The 23,249-nt window shown below is 44.0% G+C and overlaps 1 protein-coding gene across 1 annotated transcript in view; it reads left to right on the forward strand.

Moving 5' to 3' along the window:
* nfatc3a (nuclear factor of activated T cells 3a) overlaps positions 1 to 19,811 on the forward strand; it is a gene marked incomplete at its 3' end in the record, with an annotated part of 45,576 nt that extends 25,765 nt beyond the window's left edge. The window contains exons 4-10 of the mRNA XM_080520647.1: positions 11,058 to 11,257; positions 11,809 to 11,981; positions 12,351 to 12,491; positions 15,893 to 15,948; positions 16,124 to 16,250; positions 18,467 to 19,567; positions 19,804 to 19,811. Coding sequence (XP_080376773.1) covers positions 11,058 to 11,257; positions 11,809 to 11,981; positions 12,351 to 12,491; positions 15,893 to 15,948; positions 16,124 to 16,250; positions 18,467 to 19,567; positions 19,804 to 19,811 — 1,806 coding nt within the window. The remainder of the gene's footprint in view (positions 1 to 11,057; positions 11,258 to 11,808; positions 11,982 to 12,350; positions 12,492 to 15,892; positions 15,949 to 16,123; positions 16,251 to 18,466; positions 19,568 to 19,803) is intronic.
* Between the last annotated feature and the right edge of the window lie 3,438 nt (positions 19,812 to 23,249).

The following is a 23,249-nucleotide window of genomic DNA, read 5'->3' on the forward strand; positions in this document are numbered from 1 at the left end:
TACGTGAGCAAAGCTCGTACCTGTCCAGCAGGTCTTACGGGCTTTGTTTACTAAACATGCACTCCTCGCTCTTTATTAACTTTTCTTTCATTCACTGAGCTAGAAATCACTCCATAAAAATCATTTGTTTTTAATGAAACCCATTTAGCCTCAAAGCCACCAACATATCCACACATTGTTCTTCATAATATTGTTTGTGATTATGAGGAGAACTTAGTGAGAGAGGTGATTTGTAGCTGAATATAATGTTCGAACGATATTAATCACAATGTTTGAAGAGCATAAACGGCAATAACGGGAGACTCTCAATCCTACTGGAGGAAATGTCAAAGTCATTCAGCCACTGTTTTGACCCAGTATTGGACATTAGAGGGTCAGATTACTTGAAACCGTTAACTCGCTGGCATATATCATATTTCACAGGTGCACTGTTGGTGTGAAGAAAGCTATTCCCTGTAGACGGTGTCACCGGTGCCAGCATGTGTGATTGCAGCGACTCCCGTCACAGAACTTGAACACACAGATCAGACATTTTGCACGTTGAAATTCATAATGCAAGCAATGAACATTGGGAAACTCACATCCCTTGATGGAAACATTTGGTTTACAAACACAAGGTGGCCTCAAAACAGATTTGTTATGATTGTAAGAATATCAGTTGTCTCAGTGACTTCATAGCTGTTGTTGTCTGTGTCCTGTTTTTTTTTTGCTCTGCGCTTCTCTACGCCGACTCTATTGTCAGTTATACTTCCAAGGTTTAACATTTTTGAAGCAGAAGAGCCATGCAGTAGCCCAATCTATAATGTTGCACGGCTACGGTTTCTCTGCAGGATGTCATGCTCACCACGAGCCTTGACTGGTGGTGTGACATCAGTAAATGACGCCATAGCTGCCATCTGGACATGGTGATAACTTCCTTTTTGCCATCGCACTGCTGGCCAGATCGGTCAGCTGCTGCGTCAGCATAAAAAAAGAATCGAACAAAACAAGAGACGGTTTGAGCTGTGGACTTGGTATACCGACCATAATAAAAGGTTTCCATTGGCTTTCTCCTGTTTTTATTATCTGAGCTAAATATTTGTTATTCTACACTTTTATTTCCCATATTTTCTTCTGGGCTGAACAATAGTTTTGTCAAGAAGAGGGTCCGATACTCGACTCTGTATTGCAAGTTTCTTCCTTTTGCCTTTTCAAAGTAAGCACAGCAGGATTGGTTGTGTTAGAAATGTGTATTTTGGGACAATCTAATAAAAACAATGAAAAGTCTCAGAAACAGGAAGGCATTGTCAACTTCGGAAAACTCATATCAAAGGGAAAATCAATCATCCTCTGGATATGTCTCCCTACATGTATTGAAACCATTGAAAAAGTATGTAAGTTCCTGTCAATAGCAATGGTTAAAGAATGTAAATGTTTGAAATACGTATGTCTCCACTCTCAAAAATACAAATAATGATAATGATAATCTTATCTGTAAGGAAGAGAGCAAAATATTTACCATTGGTCATCTGAAAAAAAGTAAATTTATCACAGGTTTTTAATTCATTTGATGAATACTTGTGTTTTTAGGGCGGTGTAAATGCTATTTACATTTATTAAAATAGCTCTGACAGACAAAACATCTGGCTCTTTTCACCAGTTTAATTACTTGTGGGAACTTTCACCTTTTGAAATTACACCATTTCAGAAGATCTCATTTGTTGAGCTCTTCTGGAGCTCCCTCTTTGTGCCGTTAAGGTGTCGTTAAAACGTCTCTATATCGCATTCACTTCAGCTTGGAAATATTTCATTGGCTATGAAATAGTGCAAGAAATTGTGATTGGACAGAGATTGTACATTTGATGGATCTGCTTGATTTGTGTGTGTGTGTGTGTGTGTGTGTGTGTGTGTGTGTGTGTGTGTGTGTGTGTGTGTGTGTGTGTGTGTGTGTGTGTGTGTGTGTGTGTGTGTGTGTGTGCGTGTGTGTCCGTGCGTGCGCATTCTGTGCGCGTCCACCCAGTTATTGACTCTTTCAGGTGGGAGTCCCAACAGCTGTAACACGAACTGTGATCCTGAGGACTGCTTTATTATTTTTCTTCATTTTATTTATTTTGACTTGAAAAAAAAATGTCTAACTTACAAACTAAAGTTGGATAATAATAATTATTAATTGATTTATTTGTCTATAAAAGACAATAAACATATTAACGTTTGCAATGAATATGCAAACTTGGACTTACATTTTCAGTTCCTTATCAGCCGCATAGCATAACGAGATTTGGGTTTTTTTCTTTTTTAAATCGAAAATCGATTTATCTTCTATCCATCTTAGGGTTTAAGAGGGTCTAGACAGATTGCCAGTCTGTCACAGGGCATACACGCACAAAAGGCCTCCCCAGCTCAACCTGGGCTCAAAATAGTGACATTCTTTCCTGTACTAACCGATCCATTGTCTAAAACAGTAAAACATTCACAATAGAATTTCTGAAATTTATGGCAAGAGGTGACGTCTTCGACAGGTTTGACGACCCTTGCGAAGGGTTTTCTGTGTTAATATATTATATATAACGTATTTTTCAAGCTATGGAGAACTCGCCAGTGTCCCTTTGGCCAAGCGAGGTGAATTTCAGCGTCTCTTCTTTCTGTTCAGTCGGTATCCTACTTCTTTCAAGCATCTAAGGTTGTAGGTTAATCTGGGTAGGAATAAATGGCTCAGAGGTGGTTTCAGGTCAGTGATTTCTAACATGCAGGATGTAGCTACAGTTAAAAGTGTGGCAACAGAAAAAAAAAACGAGGAGTGAAAGAGCGGATGCTATGGTTTCATTTATGTCAGGAGAATTCAGATTTGGTTTGTCTTCACTGGTTTTTTTTTAACAGTATTGTGTGAGCTTTTATTGTCTGAGTTCACTCGTATCATTCTGTGTCTTTGATAGCAATGCAGTGTGATATAACGATATAATTAATTATAAGACTTGCGTTTCAGTTCTGTATCGCCGTAACTTGTACTCCGGCTTCACAAATACATTTCAGTCTTGCCTGGCAAATGAAGCATATGACTCTGATGTGGCCTGTGCATTCTAGTAAGGAAAACCCAGGAGTGCTGACCAGCTGTTGATCTAAAGCGAGACAAGAGTGTCACTGAGCCTCTGCTGGCAGTGGCCTGTACAGTTAGCGCCTTCTCCGTCTATATATCTGGTAGCCAGACCAACAAAGACTACAAAGCCTGACAGTGTTTACTTTGAAATGTTTTGACAGACATGATTCACGGTGTTGGGTTTTGCGAGGAATGTTGTGCATTTCTATGCAAAGTCTAAAGCTGGGGCTAATGATATAGCGGCCACACTGTAGCTTTGCGAGCTGTCGGCTGTCACTGTAGGGCTTTAATACATTAAGACAACGACCAGATTCCCTTGTGTAAAGTGCAACACAATAGACAAACTGTAATATGAGGGCTTATCTTTGTTATCCTGTGGTTGGCAAGCATTCCAACTTTAAATTTACCGTATTTGCATGATACATTTTGCAACCATCAATACAGACATTGTTGTTACAAAATATTTTATTGTCATGAACGTTGACCATCAGACCTTGTATTTATAATGGTAGACTGAAGGATGGCTACATCTGTGACTAGCTTTTTTAGCCCTTCCTCTGGGACTAGCCACAGACCTTAATCAGTGCACCTGTTGCTAGGAGACATCTAAGTCCAAAGCCTCTCTGGCCTGCTACAGGCTGAGATATCCTTGTGCGTATTTATCCAGCTTATTTGAGTGCTGCTGCACCCACACAAATATAAGGAGCCCCTCTGGCATCATTAACTGTGCTACAGATAAAAACACAACATGAACAAAGAAAATAAAAACAGTTGTCAAATAGATTGAAGAAGCAGTCCAGCTGCACAGCACACAACTCATCATCGGGTTCTGCTGTGTTTCCACAGAAGTATGCAAAAAAAACCAAACAAAAAACCCCAAAACATTTTACATCTTTAGACCTGTTGCCACATTTAATAAATCTAAATGAAGCCGTGGTGTCTGGTGACTGGGGTTTGAAAGAGAATACTACAGAAGCTGTCCAAGACGGCCTTGAATTTCCACCAGCTTGGATGCATTAAATGATTTTGATCCCAGTGCTTAAATGCACGGCCATGACCCCATTACTGTCTGTTTCTGTCTCTGTCATTCACAGTCACATTTTCGGTGTCTCTCCTCCCTGCTCTTATTCTGTACTTTTCATTCGGCCTTCTCACTCCTGTTGCTCTTATGTTCCTTTCACCTTCCTAAAAAAAAAAAAGTGAGGCCTCAACCCCACATTAACTTGGTCTTGCATGACTTTCTCACTGGACTGGCTGCCGCAATGAGGAGACACAGACCAACAATGCAAAGCTGTGCGCTTTGCATTGTGTGAACTGGCTGGAACAGGGTTGCTTCGCCGCAGGGCTCTATTTGATGTAAACATGTTGGAAGCTTGGTTCTCATTTGTTGTAATCATGCTTAGTGCACAGCCAGAAAACACTCGCTGGGAGGGGGGGGGGGGGGGCAAGACAGGGAGGTGAGTATGTGTGAAGTAGAGTGAAAGTGGGGAAGGATAGAGTGAGGAATAAGAAGAATTGAGCATGGGCCGGTCCAGCAAGGCCATATACAGCCCTCATACAGTGTAGAATAATTGTGTGCGTGTGTCTGCTCGCACGCGTGTGCACGTATTGACCTTGTTTAAACAAACAGTCAACTGGCCCCCTGGCTCTCACTGCCCTCCCTAGTGTGCTGGGCAAACATCAAGCCTGTGTCTGTGTGTGTCCATAGATCCCTGGTCGTGGTGGTGCCACATCAGGAAAACCTCTGTCAGATAAAATGGGCCCTCTCGTGACCTTGACCACCATTTCTCCTGCTTTTACATCTGTTGCGCACGCAAACACACACACACACACACACACGCACACACGGTCTCTTTGTATTTTTCAAACCAACTCCACAAGCCTTTGTGAAGACCACGGTTAGTGTGCCTTAATCCCCCCCCCCCCCCCCCCCCCAAATGACCTTAAGGGTTGTAGTTTACACCAGTGCGAGTCTGCGTAGGTGCTCCACGCGCTCCTGCATACACACAGCGAGTCTCGCCATGGCAACAGTGGAGCAACACGGAGAAACAACTTAGCGGAGTCAGGCGCTCGCTGTGAGAAAGTGTCGAATTACGGCAGAGGGCTGCAGCTGAGGTAGATGAGAGGAGAGGACAGGGACACAAGAGGGGAGAGTGACAAGGGGGGAAACGAATAGGAAGAGGAAGGGAAGCCAGAGCTGGAAAGAGAAACGGTGAAGCAGACGGATCGGTACAAGTGTGCATACAAACAAAAACACAGAGTGAGAAAAGCAGGTTCATGACGAAGCTCTGTAAATAAAACCGTCTGCACTTTGCTCCAAGAAAAGCAAGGCATCCCCCTCTGCCACGTCCCTGTAAATAGCCTTGGGTGCCAGAAAAAGTCTAAATAGCATACAAGAGCTTTCTGTGTGTTTTGAAATGGCGAAATATGAAGTCCTTGATGTGGTTGTGTATGTTATTTTACGTATGCATGCAGGGATGGGAGGTGTTTTTCCCCTCTGCTCGCAAGCCATATTACTGAATCAGTGGAACAGATGATGGCCAAAAATAAGTGGGGACTTTATTTAGTGGGAGCTGGGTATGTAACTGTATCCAGCGGTTTTATTTTAGGGGAGAGCGTTCACTCTAAACTCGATCCACAGGCAGAAGCTAGAAGTCAGAAGTTAGTTAGATGCTTCAGCGAACACAGGCCTTAGTTCATGTGACGAGTTTTAATGTCACTGTGGTTTAATATAAGAGACGATTTCTATCAGGACTGAGTTGCTTGCTGACTGACCCGCTGGGCCCAGTGCACACTCTGGATAGGTAAAAGGTGGGGCGTTAAGAGTGCAGAGACCACCCTCCTGTGGTATTTCACACTTCACCATAGAGAGGGAGATGGAGGGGGTGACTCTGGAATGTGAACCAAGTCAAGGGTGTGTGCTGTGTGCACTCACTATGGAGAAGTCTCCGCTGCCAGGACCGTGGTACAATCCATGTGCACTTGTTTACATGTCCCGCTGTTTGCAGGTGGTGCTCTGCCCATTTTCTGCACCGAAGGTGCAAATAGGCCCCCTGTGGTTTGACAGCTACATGAAAGGCTACAATATGGTTACGATCAGTTTTTATAAAGTACACAATTATGTTTGTATTGGAGGCTAACTGTATTGATTGAATAAGTGGAGCTCTATAAAAATAAACAACTGATTTTACTGCAGTATCAGGAAAAGGCACACTACCAAGTTGTGGCACTCATTCATTACATAGCTTCCACCGCTCTCACACCCGACCCATGTGCTGAGCCTTTATTGCCGCAGTGGAAAGACTTGAACATGTGCATGAGTCTCAGCACCATTTACCATCTGCTTTAGTGAAGCCACTCAATATCTTTCTGATTATTTGAAGGATCCAAACTGAGCCAGATCTATGCAAACACCAAACGGGAAACAATAATGTTTCGAGTAAGAGTTGTGACTCTGCGGAGAGACTGAATTCGCCTGGCGATGTGGCATGTTTCTGTTTGGTCTGGAGTGTTGATTCACTACAACTGCTGATGTGAGCTCTTTCTTTCTGGCTCTCTAATCACATTTCCCTTCTCGATTATTTGATTTGGAAAGTCCTCGCCTGCTAAGTGTATGTTTGTCAACACTTCACACCAAGTCAATCATCTGTATCGGACAGAAAAGGAGAATGAGGGAGAGAGAGAGAGAAATGGAAATGAAGGAGTTAAATGGAAAAGTAAGGGGGGAAATAATGAAACTTCTTATTTCATAGTGGCAGGTGGAAATGTTGAGTAAAAATGACAAACTGGAAATAAATTTGGCACAATGTTAAATATGCTGATACAATGGCATTGGTATTAATGACCACAGCTGTAAAAGAAGGAACGGTCTGTTTTCTGGTTTGGTGTATTCATTTACATCCGTGAAGCATTTCATGTTTTTTTTTTTTGTGCATGTCTGTCCTCTTTCAGAGATCAGGGATACATTCCTCCAGACACTGTTAACTCTTTTTTATCCTGTCTGGAACACACATGGTGCTGCGAATAAACACGGCCTGATTTATACACACACACACACACACACACACACACACACACACACACACACACACACACACACACACACACACACACACACACACACACACACACACACACACACACACACACACACACACACACACACACACACACATTGCCTGTCTATCCTCTCACCTTAACCCTAACCATCATAACGGAGTGCTTAATTCTGACCTTTACCCTAATATTTACCTAAACATTCTAACCTTCATTCTGAAATCAGGTGTTAATCCTCGGCCCTTCGAAGGGTTGTGAGAGAGTAAGAGATGGCTAAAATGTCTTATACTTTCTTGAAATGTCCTCACTTTTAATGGTTGGGCACTGGGACTGGCTCTCATTGGGTTAATTGTACAAGTACGGACACACACAATGTGGAGTGCAGGCACGCTTATATGCAGACCCTGAGACATGTGTGAGCAATGTCTGCACTCGCTCCCACAGTGTGCAGACATGATCATAAAACAAAGCAGCACAGCCCACAGGATTGTTGATTCCTGTGACTCCGCTTTTCTTTGAATCCAGAAGAATTGTGTCATTTATGGCCATGGATCCATCGGGGCCGGGATGCATAATTACCTGCTGGCTTGTTAGTCGCAACATTTACACTTTCATGTGGCCCTTAAGATCTAATGTGGTTTTTAAAGATGAGCCCATTACTGGTTATTATAGGGGCCTCATGGTGTTCCATGGTGTGACTTCCTTCCGAGTGCATTTCATGTGCCGCATCCAGTAGAATTGAACCGTCACCGTGTTCGGCTCTACGCCTCCCTGGGAACGTGAGCAGTGAATCACACAACTCTGTCTCTTTCATTTCAGGTTTAGAAGTCAGATGTTTGGAAATGTATTTCTGTCTCTCAGAGTTTGCGTACACTTTTGATTGAGGAAGAAGCGGCATTCAGGGGTTGCCGCCCCTGTGGATGGCGCTAGTGGGATTTGATTCCATCTGTAGGCCACCGCACTACAAGAACCAACAGACACCTACCCAAAAAGCAATGTGAATTACTGATCTGTTTAGTCAGTCACCCTAATTAATCCAGCACCGAGAGGCTATAAAAAAACATTTGGAGGATGTGGTGGAGGAGTGTCAACATACCTTGGGGCGGGGAGTTTTTGCTTTAAAAAGTCTTGCTTTTAAAAGCCATTTACGATGTAATCGTCTACTCGTTATCAGTCGACAAGCCTTTTCTTACACAACTGTATCAATAAACTCCTGTGAGAAGGTACATCTCTTTAACATTTATGATAACACTTAACATTTGTCCATATAGCGTGTCATGCAGTAGGCTGTGGGCATAACGTTTCAGATATTTAGAACTTTTTTTCTTTCCTGTTATATATTTAAATATTCCATTGAGTTTTCTCTATTGCCCTGTGTACAAATACTAATGTGTGGTCTCCCGTACCACACAAAGTGGTACTAAGAGCGTTTTGAAAAACACTGTTCCATCCATCCATCTTCGGACTGAACAGCTTCATCCTGTTCTGGGTCGCTGGAGCCAAACCCAGCTAACTACGGATGAACTCAGTCCACCACAGTGCAAACACAGAGAATCAGACAATTCCACATACATTCCAAAATATGTCCTCAGTTAACCTGGAAAAAAAACTTGGGTTGATTTGGACTCCAAAGAGAAAAGCCCCGGCATAGATTTGAACCCATGACTTTTCAATATGAGCCAAGAGTGCGAACCACTACACCACCTCCAAGCTGTATCTCTTTTCTCACAGTCATCTGCACCCTCTAACCCTAACCCTAACCTTCGCCGTTTATGCGTATTAATGTGAAACACCGGCTGTCTAGGAGATGTATGTACGTGTGTGTATGTGTTGGTATGCGGTCGTCTATCTCTCTCTTTGCCCCTTGACTGACCGGCGACCTGTTTCACTTGAAAACAAAACCATTTTTTGTTTACTCGCCAGAAAGACTGCCACTGGTTCTAATTCATTCCGTCTGTCCTTTGGGAAGCCGCGGCTCTTTTTGGAGTTCACACAACCGTCTCCCAATGCAAACTCCTCACAACAGTGAACCATTATTAAGATTTACGCTCCTTCGCCCTGCCTGCGTGCATCTGCCTCTGGAGGCTCGTCCCCTCACAAAGTCCGCTGTAAACACAGACCTTTTCAGTTTTTCCATCGCTTGGTTCAACCAAGGTACTCCGATACCAAGAATGACGGGGACTGTCTCTGAAGTACCAAGTGAAAATTAAAGAAAGCGAGACCCCGGGCTAATTCCACTGATGATGATTCTATCAAACATAAATTCCACCACTGACGCCAATCCACCCTTTACCAAATGCTACAAGCTGGTGAGTCGTGGCGAGTTTAAAGACTTGGAAGAAAAACTCAGTATTTTGACGCAGCGCACATTTCTTGGGCTATGCTCACCGGTTTTTCTTGGGTCCGTGGTGTTTTCAGGGCTTGATTGTGACCAATTTTACTCATTTTATTTTTGCAGCTTTTGGAATAACACACAACATTTCCCAAAGCCCACACCCACTCGCTGCCCTTCAATGCGCCAAACATTGACACAGCGGCGTGTGACGCAAACCTGCAGGGAGTAAAGGGTCAGCAGCCAGCTGTGGCGGGGTTGAGGCTTGGCAGATCCTGGGGTGAAATGGCAATGAAAGGCCTTGTTCTTTTCTGTAACCCTCAACAAGCCGCCCTCCGTCGAAGCCAGAGGTGCAGGCCTTTTAAGAGCGGCGTGGCGGGAGTGTGCATGCATGTGTGTTGGAGAAGGGGCGGGAGTGCCATCCCGCCGTCACAGAGTCTGCCAAGTAAAACATTACAACAGTAGTGGGATTGTGTTAGGCTGTGTTAGTTCTGTCACTCAGTGGAGGAAAAGGTCCTGCTCTCTTTTCCGTCTTCCCCTTGTCGCTACCTAACTTGCGAGCATTTTTCTTTCTTTCGGCATCTAACCTGGATGTAGAAAATAGATTGCTGGCTCTCGGGGACAACCGGACACCACAGTGGCAAGGCAGGGAGCTCAGTGCCAAGCCGGTCACATCCCGGAACAAGCAGACATGAAAACATAGTGACATTATTGTGTGTGTGTGTGTGTGTGTGTGTGTGTGTGTGTGTGTGTGTGTGTGTGTGTGTGTGTGTGTGTGTGTGTGTGTGTGTGTGTGTGTGTGTGTGTGTGTGTGTGTGTGTTTTCTTTTTTAACCACAGCATCATCAGTTAAATTTCAATATCATTAAGTTGTATATGAATGAAGAAGAAGAAGAAGAAGAAACTTTATTTATATAGCACCTTTCAAAGATAAAATCACAAGGTGCTTCACAGAGGCTTAAAAACTATAAAATAGTACGGACAACAATAAAATAGTACAGGCGGAATAAAGATAAAACCAATCACAGCCATGTCAACTAAAAGCTGAACAGCCGTGTTTTCACGATGAGATCTGACAAAGTTGAGGATTATGGATGTAGATAATGCTTGGTGGAGGATCTTTTTTTCTTTTTTGAATGGGTGTCACACTTCCATTGATGACTATGCTAACATTTTGATTATTGAGGTCAATCCTACTTAGTTGTTTATATTCCTTCATTTTCTTCTGAAATGTACACAATTACACATGATTGTTAATACTCTTTAGTTTTTCTTAAAATGATTTCATAGGCGAAGCTTTCTTTCAAAAAGGATTCCCTGGAAAAAAAAAAATGGTGCAGGGAAAAAATTAGAAGAGCAGTTGAAAAACATCAGTGTCAGACTGGTAGGAAGCCAAAGCGCCAGATGAATCTCCAGTGGCCCTTCCAGAAATATCACAACACTCTCGAACTGCCATTTAGATTCCCTCCAAAAAAGGTGGCCCTCTCCAGGCAGTGGAAATGAAAAGACTATTCCTTTGTTCACACCTCTCATCTGGAGCCCAAGGACTCACATCTGTTTTTGTTCTGTTTTTCTATCTCTGTCTGTCGTGTTTCAGCTCATTGGCTACAGTGAGAAGCCTGTCAACCTGCAGATGTTCATTGGAACAGCAGATGACCGTTACTTGAGGCCTCACGCCTTCTACCAGGTGCACCGGATCACCGGGAAAACCGTGGCCACCGCCAGTCAAGAAATCCTGGTTTCCAGCACCAAAGTTCTCGAAATTCCTCTCCTTCCTGAAAACAACATGTCGGCCAGGTAAGTGTCAGCAGCACTTCAGGGTTAAATTACTCAGTTATGAGCTGACCACCATGAAGAAAGCCCAGTCCAATGAAAAAGCAGCTCATTTATGATTATGCATGGTTGTAATATCTTCCGAATGGATTTTCTTTTTTTTTTTTTTTAATAGATGTTCTTAATTTGAACCAACAGGAGAGTCAGACCCACTAGGAAAATCTGAGCGTTTCCCATGGAGCATAGAAACAAACCCTGTTAATATATTTATGGTCCTGTAACACATAAACGATTATATTTATGTAGGATCTGGTTTCATTTACCCTGGATGACATGTGAAAGGATTTGGTTAGGATTTTCCCATTTGCAGTTTTGATGCATCGCATTTCCAGGCGATTCTTATTTTAATGTCGACACCAGAGCTCTTGCCCTCAGTACTAATGTCCTGCTGGGTTTGTGGTTGATTTTTTTTTTTTTTTTTTTTTTATCACTCCCTAGTCTTAACTACTTAGTCTGAGATGCTTGCTATTCCATTAGTGCTGCATGGGGCCAATTATTTTTCCTTTACTTTGCAGTATCGACTGCGCCGGCATACTTAAGCTACGAAATTCAGACATCGAGCTGCGCAAGGGGGAGACGGATATAGGTCGAAAGAACACACGGGTCCGCGTGGTCTTCAGAGTGCACATCCCTCAACCCAACGGGAAGGTGCTGTCGCTGCAGGCTGCCTCCATTCCTGTGGAGTGCTGTGAGTGTCAACTTCTTATCTCAGACACATCGAAGTATTCATTCAAGAGACACGCATACAAGTACACACAAACTTCTTCATTAGCAAGCTTGCAATTTAGGATGTGGATCTAATCTGTTTGTACCCACTGAAAGTCACTGTTGATAAATGCATTTGATAAAATAGTGGAGGGGGGGGGGTGGGGTGGGGTATGGAAATGTGCTCTGTTCTGTCGGTGCCCTGACAGGCTGCACTCCTACCCATACACATGCCCCGACAAGTACAATATGTTGTACCTAATTCAGAAGACATTGGATTTACAAGCGTTTACAAACAACCGTACTGATCACCTTCTTTTCCCGTCAAACCCTCTCCGTGTCCCGTCACCAGCCCAACGATCAGCTCAAGAGCTGCCTCAGGTTGAGAAATCCGGCCTGACCAGCTGTTTGGTCAGTGGGGGAGAGGAGATGGTCATCACCGGCTCCAACTTCTTTCCCGAGTCCAAGGTCATCTTCCTGGAGAAAGGCCCTGGTAAGCCTCGTGTTCGCACAGCGGCTTCGCCGTGAGCCACAGCCGCCGCCACTTACGCAGGCAGGAAAATGCTTGGGTGACAGATTTGATCACATTCCAACGAGTGTAAATATGCCGCTGCATCTGCACTTTCCGAGTTGTCGACTGTGGAATAACCCTTCCGGCAAATGATCCGTGTGTAAAAGCACCAACCTGTGAAGCTACTTGCGTAAAGATTGTAGTACACAATTGTGTAATGTAACCGTTGTTGTCTGTCGAAGAGACAAATATCAAGAATAAAATCTTGTCAAAACTTGCATGCACGCGTGTGTGCGTGCTTGAGCGTTCCCAGCCATTAAAAGTATTTTGTTTCCTGCGGGGCATATAGTGAGATACTGAACAGATCGTGCTCCTCGTTAAGTAAGGTTGTTGGAATTTAATATCAGACCTCTGCAACAGGAATAAAGACGGCATCAAAACTAAAAACGCTGTTCGTGCTTTTGCTCTCTGGTTCCTGTTTTACACACTCAAATACTGGATTCAGGGGCATTTCATCACTTTAATTTGTGTGCTGCATGCAGAGTAATTATAGTTCGATGGGTTCAGGATCACTGTTGCGAGATGTCCTATGCAGAAAGATTGGGAGTTTGTGGCTCTTTATAAATCCAGACAAAAAAACTGTTTTAATATATGTCTCATAAATGTGGCATTTGTCTCTCTACTTTTAAGAGACGTTCTTTTCCTGCCTTATCTTTTCTATCTTTTATGCACCACCGTACAATAGAAACATTTGTAAAAACTGTTACTTGGGATGGACATTTTAAAAGGAGGACTTTTGTTGAGCCAGTCTCTGCCTGCCCGAGGCGGCTTTGTGACGTGAAGGAGCAGAATCAAGTTCACACATGGCAAAAAGTTGAGTGGTGTTGTGTGCAAGTGAGAGGCCATTCTCTTCAGATTTTCTGGGAGGGAGGGAAAAAAAAAAACTGCCTGGAGGAATGTCTTTCACCCTTTTGAGGCGTAGTAGGTGAAGCATGGCATAGAAAAGTAGCAAGTGAAAACCTCGGGAGAGGTGCATTTTGGGTAGGCAGAAAAGGCCGTGCCCCATGCTCCGTGAAGGCAGTGGAGTGTGGAAGAGGACAGAAACAATAATGAAGGCGAAAAGAGCATGATGTTGATTAGGTTTGTGTAAGAGATCCCCCCCTCATCATCACTAATCCGCCTGCTTTAAGTGCAGAAAGACACTGATTGTCGTAAGTACAGCAATGGAAGAAAAGGCAGTGACAGATATTTTTCCACCATGTCCCTTAATTTGAAAGAGAGCTGGAGAGAGCGGCCAGCTGTTGCGCCCAAAGATTGAGGGAAGATATAAAGTAACTTCGCCAACTAACACATATACGGTTAGAACCTAAAAGTTATTGCCGTGAGCTACAAACTCTAGTGTTTGTTTTGTTTGTTTGTGATTTAAAATTATTTGAACCTTACAAAATGCAAAAAGTTGCTTAAACTAACTGATATGAATAAATACGGACACATTGACATCACCTGACCATCACAAATACTTTTACACGCTCAATTTACTTTTATAGACAAATTAAGGTACATTTTCATTGCCTGAGAATTTTCTGAACTTAGATTTATTTGGAAACCAATCCTTTTTTTCCCCCTTTATTTAAGTAGAAACATCAAATTTAAGTGACTTCATGAAATGAAAATGAGAACCGGTATAAGTCTTTTTCTTTTACATGCTTGAATATTCATGTAAAGATTGCAGCTCTTCCTGCCGTGAGTAGTGTTGAACACAGGATATTTATTCTGCTGCTGCTGTGAAAGCCACAGAAAGGGAGCTTTCTTCACCCAAAGATGAGAAAACCTACGGGTTGAACATAAAGATTCAACACCTTCTTTTGTTTGTTCAAATCTTTAAGCACAATAGACACGTTTCTCATCCTCCTCTGGCTCGGAAAACGCACGGCGTCTCGATGAGCCAAGTCATTGTCTTGACGTGACGCGAGGTTCCTGTCGGTGCACGTTGCTTGACAGAGCATGTGGGGGCCCCCCGATCCTGCCCGTTGAACATGAACAAGCCGCACAGCAATAATGCGCTGCAAACACATCCAAGGTCATTCATTCATCGGGGGGAAAAAGACACACTCATCAACAGGTTAAGCTCTTTTTTTTTTTCCCACAGTAGAGAGAATCTATTTAAGGTTATGACTGGCTAATGTGCCAGTGGATTACTATAACTAAGAGCAATGCTCCTGTGAGATCAGAACAGGTAAATCACTTCCGAAAAGCGACACAAGAGAGGATTTTGCTCTAAGCGTTGAATCACCTAAATGTAACAGGGCTTACAGTTTGAGTGCTTGCTTTTGTCCACAACCTCCATATAGGCCCGGCTTCTTCTGCAAAACACGCTGCAGATGCCTGACAGTGGTATTTGGAGGGGAATCCTCTTTTTGTAGAAGAGGCCGCGCAGGTGCAGGGCACACTCGCACCATGCAACAGCCATGAACGAGGCCACTGCAAATAAAGTCTCTCCTGCTGTGTGGCTGTTTGGTAGTTTAGTTGTTAAACTTCGGATTCTTCCCGATGCTGCAGTGAGCGTGACGCGTTCAACCCACACCGCATGCCCGTCAGTGTTTTCACCCCAGTTGTTTTGCTTTGAGAAGCTGACTCCCCCAACCTGTCTGGCCAGATAATGAAATCATTCATAGGAAAACTGGAAGGGATGTTTTCTGACTAAAGACCTGGCAGCGTGTAAAGGCATTTTAAAGTAAATACAATTATTCCACTGAGCTCTTCATAATTTTAACCAGGCATGACAAACAGCAGGACATTTGTACATTTGATTACTTTTTAATAGCCACAAAGATTCTCTCCAAACGGTTTCTGGGACTTTAGAAATGTCATCATATGAGTGTACCACAGTTCTCCAGGAGAAATTGAAATTGTGTGTTTCTTTTTTTTTTTTTTTTTTCCTCCTTATTTTAGAGATTTCACGTGGTCCAGAAGAATGTGTGTGTTTAAGGAAACACTTTAGACTGACATCACTATGAGGAAAAGAGAAAAAAAACCCAGATGGTTAAACAGCTTGAAAATAACTCCACCAATTAATATAAATAAGGTAGTTAATGATGTTTTAATTAGTGATCATGTGTGGGTTCTGGGTTTATCACTGCCTCTGTCTGACGTTGAGTGACATCTGTGGTTTTTTTGGGTTTTTTCTTGTTCGTGTTGAATTTGGATAACTCAAAATCTGCCTTGTGTGGGAGGGTTTGATGTTATTATTGTAAATTCTGATTGACTGTTGTCTTCACCACTCTAACATTTAGTTTATATTTAAACTAACTATATATTTAGCATATATATAATCGAGAATTTCAAGACGGTCACAGGCTTAAATGAAACCTTTTTCCTTCTAGATGGACGACCGCAGTGGGAAGTTGAAGCAAAAATAATCCGCGAGAAAAGTCAAGGGGTAAGTGTCTCTTTTTTTTTTCTTTTCCTTCTTCTTCTTTCAACCATTTTTGTTATTGTTGTATTTTGTCATTTTCTGTCCAGTGTTTGCAGAAAAGGTCTGATTGCACATTAATGAGTCTAAGTAAAACTTTCACAGCAAGAAGTGTTGATTCTAATGTGAAATGTCGTTGTAGTCGTGCATTGTCGTGGAGGTCCCCCCCTACCACAGCAAGGCCGTGAGCTCAGCTGTGCAGGTGCAGTTTTATGTCTGCAATGGCAAGCGGAAAAGGAGCCAATCACAACGCTTCACTTATCTCTCAGGTGAGCTTGGGAAGTACTTGTGGATTTTAGAATGACTTGCAGCTGCTACATTCAAACAAATAAGTCAAGTTTCCAATGTTATTTTGTCTTTTTTTTTTTTTTCACAATATTTTGGAGACCTTTACGCAGGCGTTGGTTTTTTTCACTTATACTTTCCTCAGAACACTGCTGTAGTGAATCTCCCCAGCCAATGACAAAGTGCGAGTGACAGTGTAGACAATGTGCTCATTGCGTTGCACACTTCTCCACAGGGGCTTTGCTAACCTCGTTTCTCTCATTCTACTTCCAAAGAAAGCATTGCTGTGGTTTAGAGAGACTCTTCCACTAACAATAACATTAACACCTGCCAACTGTTTACTTTGTAACGCTAGTATCCAAGCCAAGTTTTTTTTTTTTTCTTTTCTTTTCTTTTCTTTTCCCTCTCATGCGCTGCATTTGCATGCATTCCTATGAGAGTGATCTTTTGCTATCCAGGTACTACATATACACAATACAAAGAACCGTAAGTTGTGGTTTCATGTAATTATCTTTAAAAATGATGGGTTGAAAGCATTGTGATAACTACGATTGATCCATACGTTTCCTTATATCATGGGTTGCATTAGATATTGTTATTGTTTTGCCTTTGAATGCTCGTCGAACCGAAAACCTGGTTGGCGGAATATGATTGCATGTGAGCATTTTATGCAACACATCCAAACCCTGGGTTTTACCGCAACAATGTGTGTGTTTGCGCGTATGAGCAGCCTTGCCCATCCACCCACCCGGCCTCTCTGTTTGCAAGCACGCCCACTCAGCAAGGCAGTTCCTGTTTTCCCCGTTGACAGCTCAGGGCAACCAATCAGAGAGGAGCAGAGTGACACTGCTCTGTCAGTCAAGCTGGGTCGCTGACACCACCAGAGTCACCGCGGACGCCGCCTGCTTTACTGTGGCAAAGAAGAAAAAAAATAAGAGAGCGAAAGAAAGAGTCAAAAAAAGTCAGTCAGCCAGCCAGCCAGTCATTTTTTGTTTCATTTGTTTCATTAGGAATAAATTCTGTTGCAACTATGACAAAAAATAACATGTTTGTTCTCAAATTTTGTGACCAAAAAATATGTATTTTATTTGGACTTGACAGACAGATAGAAGGTTTGTAAATTCTGTCTCAATTTTGCACGAGTGTTGTGTAAAATATAAAAACACCCTGACTTTTTATACGTTTTGTACATTTTATACCGCACACAAGTTATTTAAATCTCAATTACCTTATCGTTCTGTTGCTTTTGATATTGACTGGCTTCGTTTTCAGCCATTACAAAGCCTATTGGGCCTCTTATTCTGCAATCCCTACGGCATGGCAGGGTGAGCAGAGGGCACTGTCAGTGAACTCATTTGTTCTATTGGTCTGATCCAGGCTGGGGGGCATTTCAGCTCCTCTTCCCACACAGCATTTCACATGATGGCACCCAGACTGACAACATATGCTCTCCCTCTGATTCAGAGCTGGATAAAAATAAAACTCACTGTCACAAGGCACCAGATTGGGAAATGGGTTACCGATTGGCATAGCAGCGCTCTAAGCTGTCGCAGTAAAACACAATGTCCCCATTACTTTGAAAACGACACACTGATTTTTGGAGGTTTTTTTGTTGGGTTTTTTTTAACGAGAAAGGAGACCAATTTCACAATCTATGCATTTCAGAGACTGAAAGCACTCGTTTTAGGCTCTTGTAGTGTATGCTTTCTGCTTCACTGGACATTGTTTTTCCGTAAAGCAGCAATTTGAAAGAACGTGGATAAACTTGAAACAGCAACTCCTTTTTTTTTTTTAGCCAGTTTAAGTGTGAACCACTGTACCTCAAGCATAATTAGAAACAAACCTGTCAATGTCGCAATGCAGTGTTACTCGACAAATGTATAGGTTACGTGTCTTTTCTTTGTCTTCGTGAACACAAAACTGACTGTGGCTTGTCTCTTTCATCCTGTCTGTCTTCTTTTGTCACATCTCTCCCCAATCCTGTGTGTGTGTGTGTGTGTGTGTGTGTGTGTGTGTGTGTGTGTGTGTGTGTGTGTGTGTGTGTGTGTGTGTGTGTGTGTGTGTGTGCGTGTGCGTGTGCGTGTGCGTGTGCGTGTGCGTGCGTGCGCGCGCGTGCGTGTGTGTGTGTGTGTGTGTGTGTGTGTGTGTGTGTGTGTGTGTGTGTGTGTGTGTGTGTGTGTGTGCACCTTTCCACCTTCAGTCCTGGTTAAGCAGGAGCACAGAGATGAGCTGGATCTTCCTGCAGTGCCCCCCATATCCATGCCCCTGGCACACACTGCGAGTCTGGTGCGCGCCCAGCTGCCTTCTCCTGAGCAAGGCCACCCATCGGACAACCTTCTGTCCAGTTCCCCTCACGGCCTGGCCGCAGGCTCAGGACCTGGCCTGCTACCCCTGCAGGCCCCCTGCCCCTCCCTGGGCTCCCCATCCTTTCAGCACCTGCCTCACCTTCAGGGTCGCAGTCTGCACCACCCACCCGCAGACTGCCACATGACGTTCCACTCCAGCTCGGCTCCCGCTCCTCTCTCTGCTCCCTCTCGGCCCTCCTACCAGCCCATGCAGCACAGCCACGGCCACGGTCATAGCATGCCCTTTAACGGCCAGCCCAGCCTTTCTCCACAAGGCTACGACAGGATGCCCTTTCAGCAGAGCCCCAACGCGGCATCGCACCCGATGGGCATGGGGATGGTGTACCCCTCCTCTCCTTGCTCCTCGCCATCAGCTCACTCATCTTCAAACAACAACCCCATTGTGGGATCCCCCCAGAGCCAGCAGCCCCTGCTTGCCCCATCATCCCCACACCTCCACACCCTCGGAGGCTATCACTGCTCCCCAAATCCCGCCCAGGTTTCCTCTCCCAGTGGACACCCGCTAACAGGGCAGCACCCCTCACAACTGCAGAGGGCCATGGGCTATCACCCAGCGGGTCAGAGGTCGGCGTCCTGTCCCACACCGTCCAGCGCCCCCCCTCCTCCTCGGATGATCCCCTCTCCCCACTCCGGGCCGTCTTCTCCTCAGCTTCACTCGCTTCCCTACCAGTCCCCCACCTCATCTTCCCCCACCTCAGGAGGCAGTCCTCTGGGGGCTCTGCCGCAGCAGCAGCATTCAGGGCAGCCTTCTCCACAGGCGACAAGCCCGGTCATGGCGAGTCTGTCCCCAGTAGCGGTGGGACCTCTGGTTCATCCCCTGAGCCCCCAGGGCCCCTTCTCCACAGACGGGGAGAGGCTGAACATCAAACAGGAGCCTGAGGACAGGGAGCCCACCTTCCGATCTATTGGTCTGCAGGACATCACGCTGGATGATGGTAAGACACAGTCATGCTCACCTCTCAACATACTGTACACAAGTCCTTTTTTTATTTATTAATTTTTTAAACAAATATATGTGGAGCAAGCAGTAGAACACCTTAAAGCCGTTGTGAACCGGCTGCCTTCAAATAGAAAACAACAAAACATCAACGGCTCATTACAAACATTATAAACGATTCCCATCAACCATTGCCTTTGAGTTCCTGTGTAATTGCTCTCTGTGTAACTCGAGATTGCTGACATTCATTCGTCAGTTCACTCCACTGCTCTCATTATCACCTCAATATCATGTCATTATTATATTTTCCCTCCTCACCCTGTCTTTTGCACGAGATATTTAGAGCCCGACCATCTGTGATCAATCTCATTTTCAGCCCGAAACAAGCGACCGCTGAGGGATTAAATTCACCCAACGCCATGTGACGCACAAGTTAAATTTGTATCTGTTGATGTGAAACAATACTCGGCACCAGTTGTTGTGTTTTAAAGGGACCGAAACCTTGATGCCAGATAACAGCGATAGTGTTTCATCTGTCATTTCAGTATACAGTTGTGTACACCAGTTCTTTACTGAGGGGGGGGGGGGGGGGGGGGGGGGGTCTTGTGACTTTGTATTGGGTAACATGAACACAGTGGCACTGATAACTGCAGTATCATATTAAAAGAGCCAAATTGCGAGCTGCTAAGCTTCAGTATCTCTGGCAGCAGCGTGGAGATTAATTACACTTTGAATTTTTTTTTTTTTTTGGCCATGTCGACACCAGGAGCGGGAGAGGATTGCATCATTTTGTGCTACTTGACTGTAGCTGGAACACACAGAGAGTCAGGCGCTGCTGCAGTAATTACATCCTGTGTGTGCTTGCGTTTATGCAAGCGTTGTGTGTGCTCACGTTAACAAGTCTAATTAGGCTGCTCAGGAGGTACTTGTTGACTTAACAATTGACCATGAAGTCAGTGCATGCATTTAGCATCCCCCCCCCACCCCCACCCTCTCTCGTCAACGAACGCCACTACTCCTCTTGAAATGTGTTCACGCAAACCGTTTGAAATCATCTACCTCCTCATTCAGAGCCATGCCTGGATTCTACCCTCTCTTGCCTTATTCGAATGAGAGCCCCGAAGACTGAGGGTTAATGTGTAGCCCATGCGAGGCCGTGTCAGGAAAGTGTGATTTTGTGTGCTGGCGAGAGTCGGTCTAATTAACGCAGAGCTGCTTTCAATAGGTCATGTGTGAAAGACCCAACAGCCACTGGGGTTCATCAGTGCATAACGCTGAAGATTACTCACTAATACTCACTATCTCCCTTTTTGCAGCCTCATTTCTAGTCGCACACAAAATCTTTTTTTTTTTTTACCAAAGTCTCATATACTCATAAACTCAGATTTATTCACCAAAGCCTTGTCCCCGTCACACAAGTGTGGAGACACAGCCACTCTGACATTAGCTGCCTGCTTCGAAAAAAGGAGGAAAAAAAAAAAAAAAGAGTGTGAGAAAAGTTTATGAGTGACACGGTTCAGCCAGGAATGTGAGTTCTCCCTTTGAGCCTGTGGCTAAAAATAGCTTTCTGTGCCAGCCCGGCTCTGTAGGCCATGTTTTGAAGGAGCAACGAGTAGCTTCACCCAGCTCAGACTTTTAGGAGGTCGCAGCACTCTCCTAAGTAGTCCACGTTCAGCCTAGTTAGGCAGGCAGACAGGCCTTGGATGGACTCAAAAAGAAAACGCGTCAATCCATTTAGCCTCGGAGTATGAGGGCTTAAAAGATCAAGATAGACTTTTATGCAGGTGTTACACCGAATAAAAACCCCAATGTGGTTCTGATGAGAGCTTTGAGCGATTATGCAGGGTGAAGATTTTAAGACGGTATATTTATTTTTGTGGCTCTGTGACAACCACACTGCCAACAGCATGTCCCTTGTTTTTACAAAGGCTTTTGCATTTTTTGAAAGTCGTTGCATCATTTCCTCTTCCCTTCTACAGAAGCAGATTTTCACCTGCTTTTGTCGTTTCTCAGTGATATTTTACTCAGCTGTTATTTAAAGGGGGGAAGAAAAAAAAACTGCTCATTTCAGATGCACTCAAACTGTTTTTGTACATAAACAACCTCACAAAGAGAGACGTTGTATAAAACAATCAAAGTACTGTTGTGTTTTGGGATTATACAACTAATGACCCAACTGCTGTAGCATCATAGACTTTTTTTTCAGTGGTATGAAAGCAGATGGCTTTTGTGACGCATGCTTGAGGTGTGTGTGTGTGTGTGTGTGTGTGTGTGTGTGTGTGTGTGTGTGTGTGTGTGTGTGTGTGTGTGTGTGTGTGTGTGTGTGCGTGTGCGTAGAACAGGGGATGCAGGAGGTGAGTAGACAGACTGATGGACAGATGGACAGACAAGTTCAGGGTCCAACTCCACTGCAGGGTCACTCAGCCGAGACATTCAATCTGAACAGTACTTGGCGTCAGAAAACGAGGATCAGTTCATGTTTTGAGAGCATAGTGTGTATCTCGGTGGTCTTATAGAAAAATAATTGTGTCTGTGTGTGTTGTGCCTGCCTTTGTATTCACGTGTGGCTGTAGATTACCTGAGTGGTGGTTTCAAGAGGAGGCTTTCCTGTGATGATGATGGTGATTGCAGCCGTCATGGTGACAGAGCCTGAAGTCGTCGTGCTGTCGATCTGTGTGTTTAGCTAATTAATCAGAATGTGACCGCCTTTACTGTGTGCAAAGCAGGAAAGTGATGAGATAGCTAGTGGTGTGTGTGTGTTGTGTGATTTGTGTCTGTAAGTAAGTAGTGTGTCGTGTAGATCAGCACCGTGTGAAGCCTGTGTCCCGAACAAAGGCCGCTCTTTCCCCCAAAGCGTAGCTCCCTCACACCGCGGGGGCTCGGCTTTGAGGGTTAATAATAGGCCCGGCCTTGGTGCCTGCACTCCTTGAGAGAGAACCTGACACAGTAATGACTCAAGACGCAAACACAGCACACACACACACACACACACACACACAGCACACACACACACACACACACTCACACACACACACACACACACACACACAAACACACACACACACACACACACACACACACACACACCACACACACACGTGATCCTGTAGATGGAATCATCTACATCTACAAGTGAGTGTCAAGTGAGCGCATGAATCCATCTTTTAAATGTGTTCTTTCGTTTTGTTTTTCAATCGTCACAAGCTTCTTGAAAACAGACATTTTTAGTTCACCATTTGTGCTGCACAGTAGTTCTTCAATCCACTTACCCCCCACCCCCCCCCCCCCCCCGCCCCCACCCCCCCAAAAAAAAAAATAAACCTGTTCAAGAAGCCAAATTTTAGATAAATTACATTATGAATAATCTATTCTGTGGGTTGTTATTCTAATTGTTTTAGTATTAAACCAAGTGAAGGAATAGTTTGCACGGCTCTGCTTTAATGTGACAAAATCCAAAATCCATCCATCAGTTGTGTGTGTTGTTAGATTAGTGTGTTGAATGATGAAAGGTTTTTCTTGTCGTCTTTCAAGTAGCAATCATTGATGATACATTCAGGATGCCTGGATCTATGTAGATTATATGGCTGTAGAATCTGCTGGATTCTGGTAGTTTTAGAATTGTCAAAATATTCTCAACAGTCTATTAGAGTTCATTGACGTTCGCCGTTTAATATTTAGCG

The sequence above is a fragment of the Blennius ocellaris genome (assembly GCF_963422515.1).
Source record: "Blennius ocellaris genome assembly, chromosome: 1".
Classification (NCBI taxonomy): Eukaryota; Metazoa; Chordata; class Actinopteri; order Blenniiformes; family Blenniidae; genus Blennius; species Blennius ocellaris.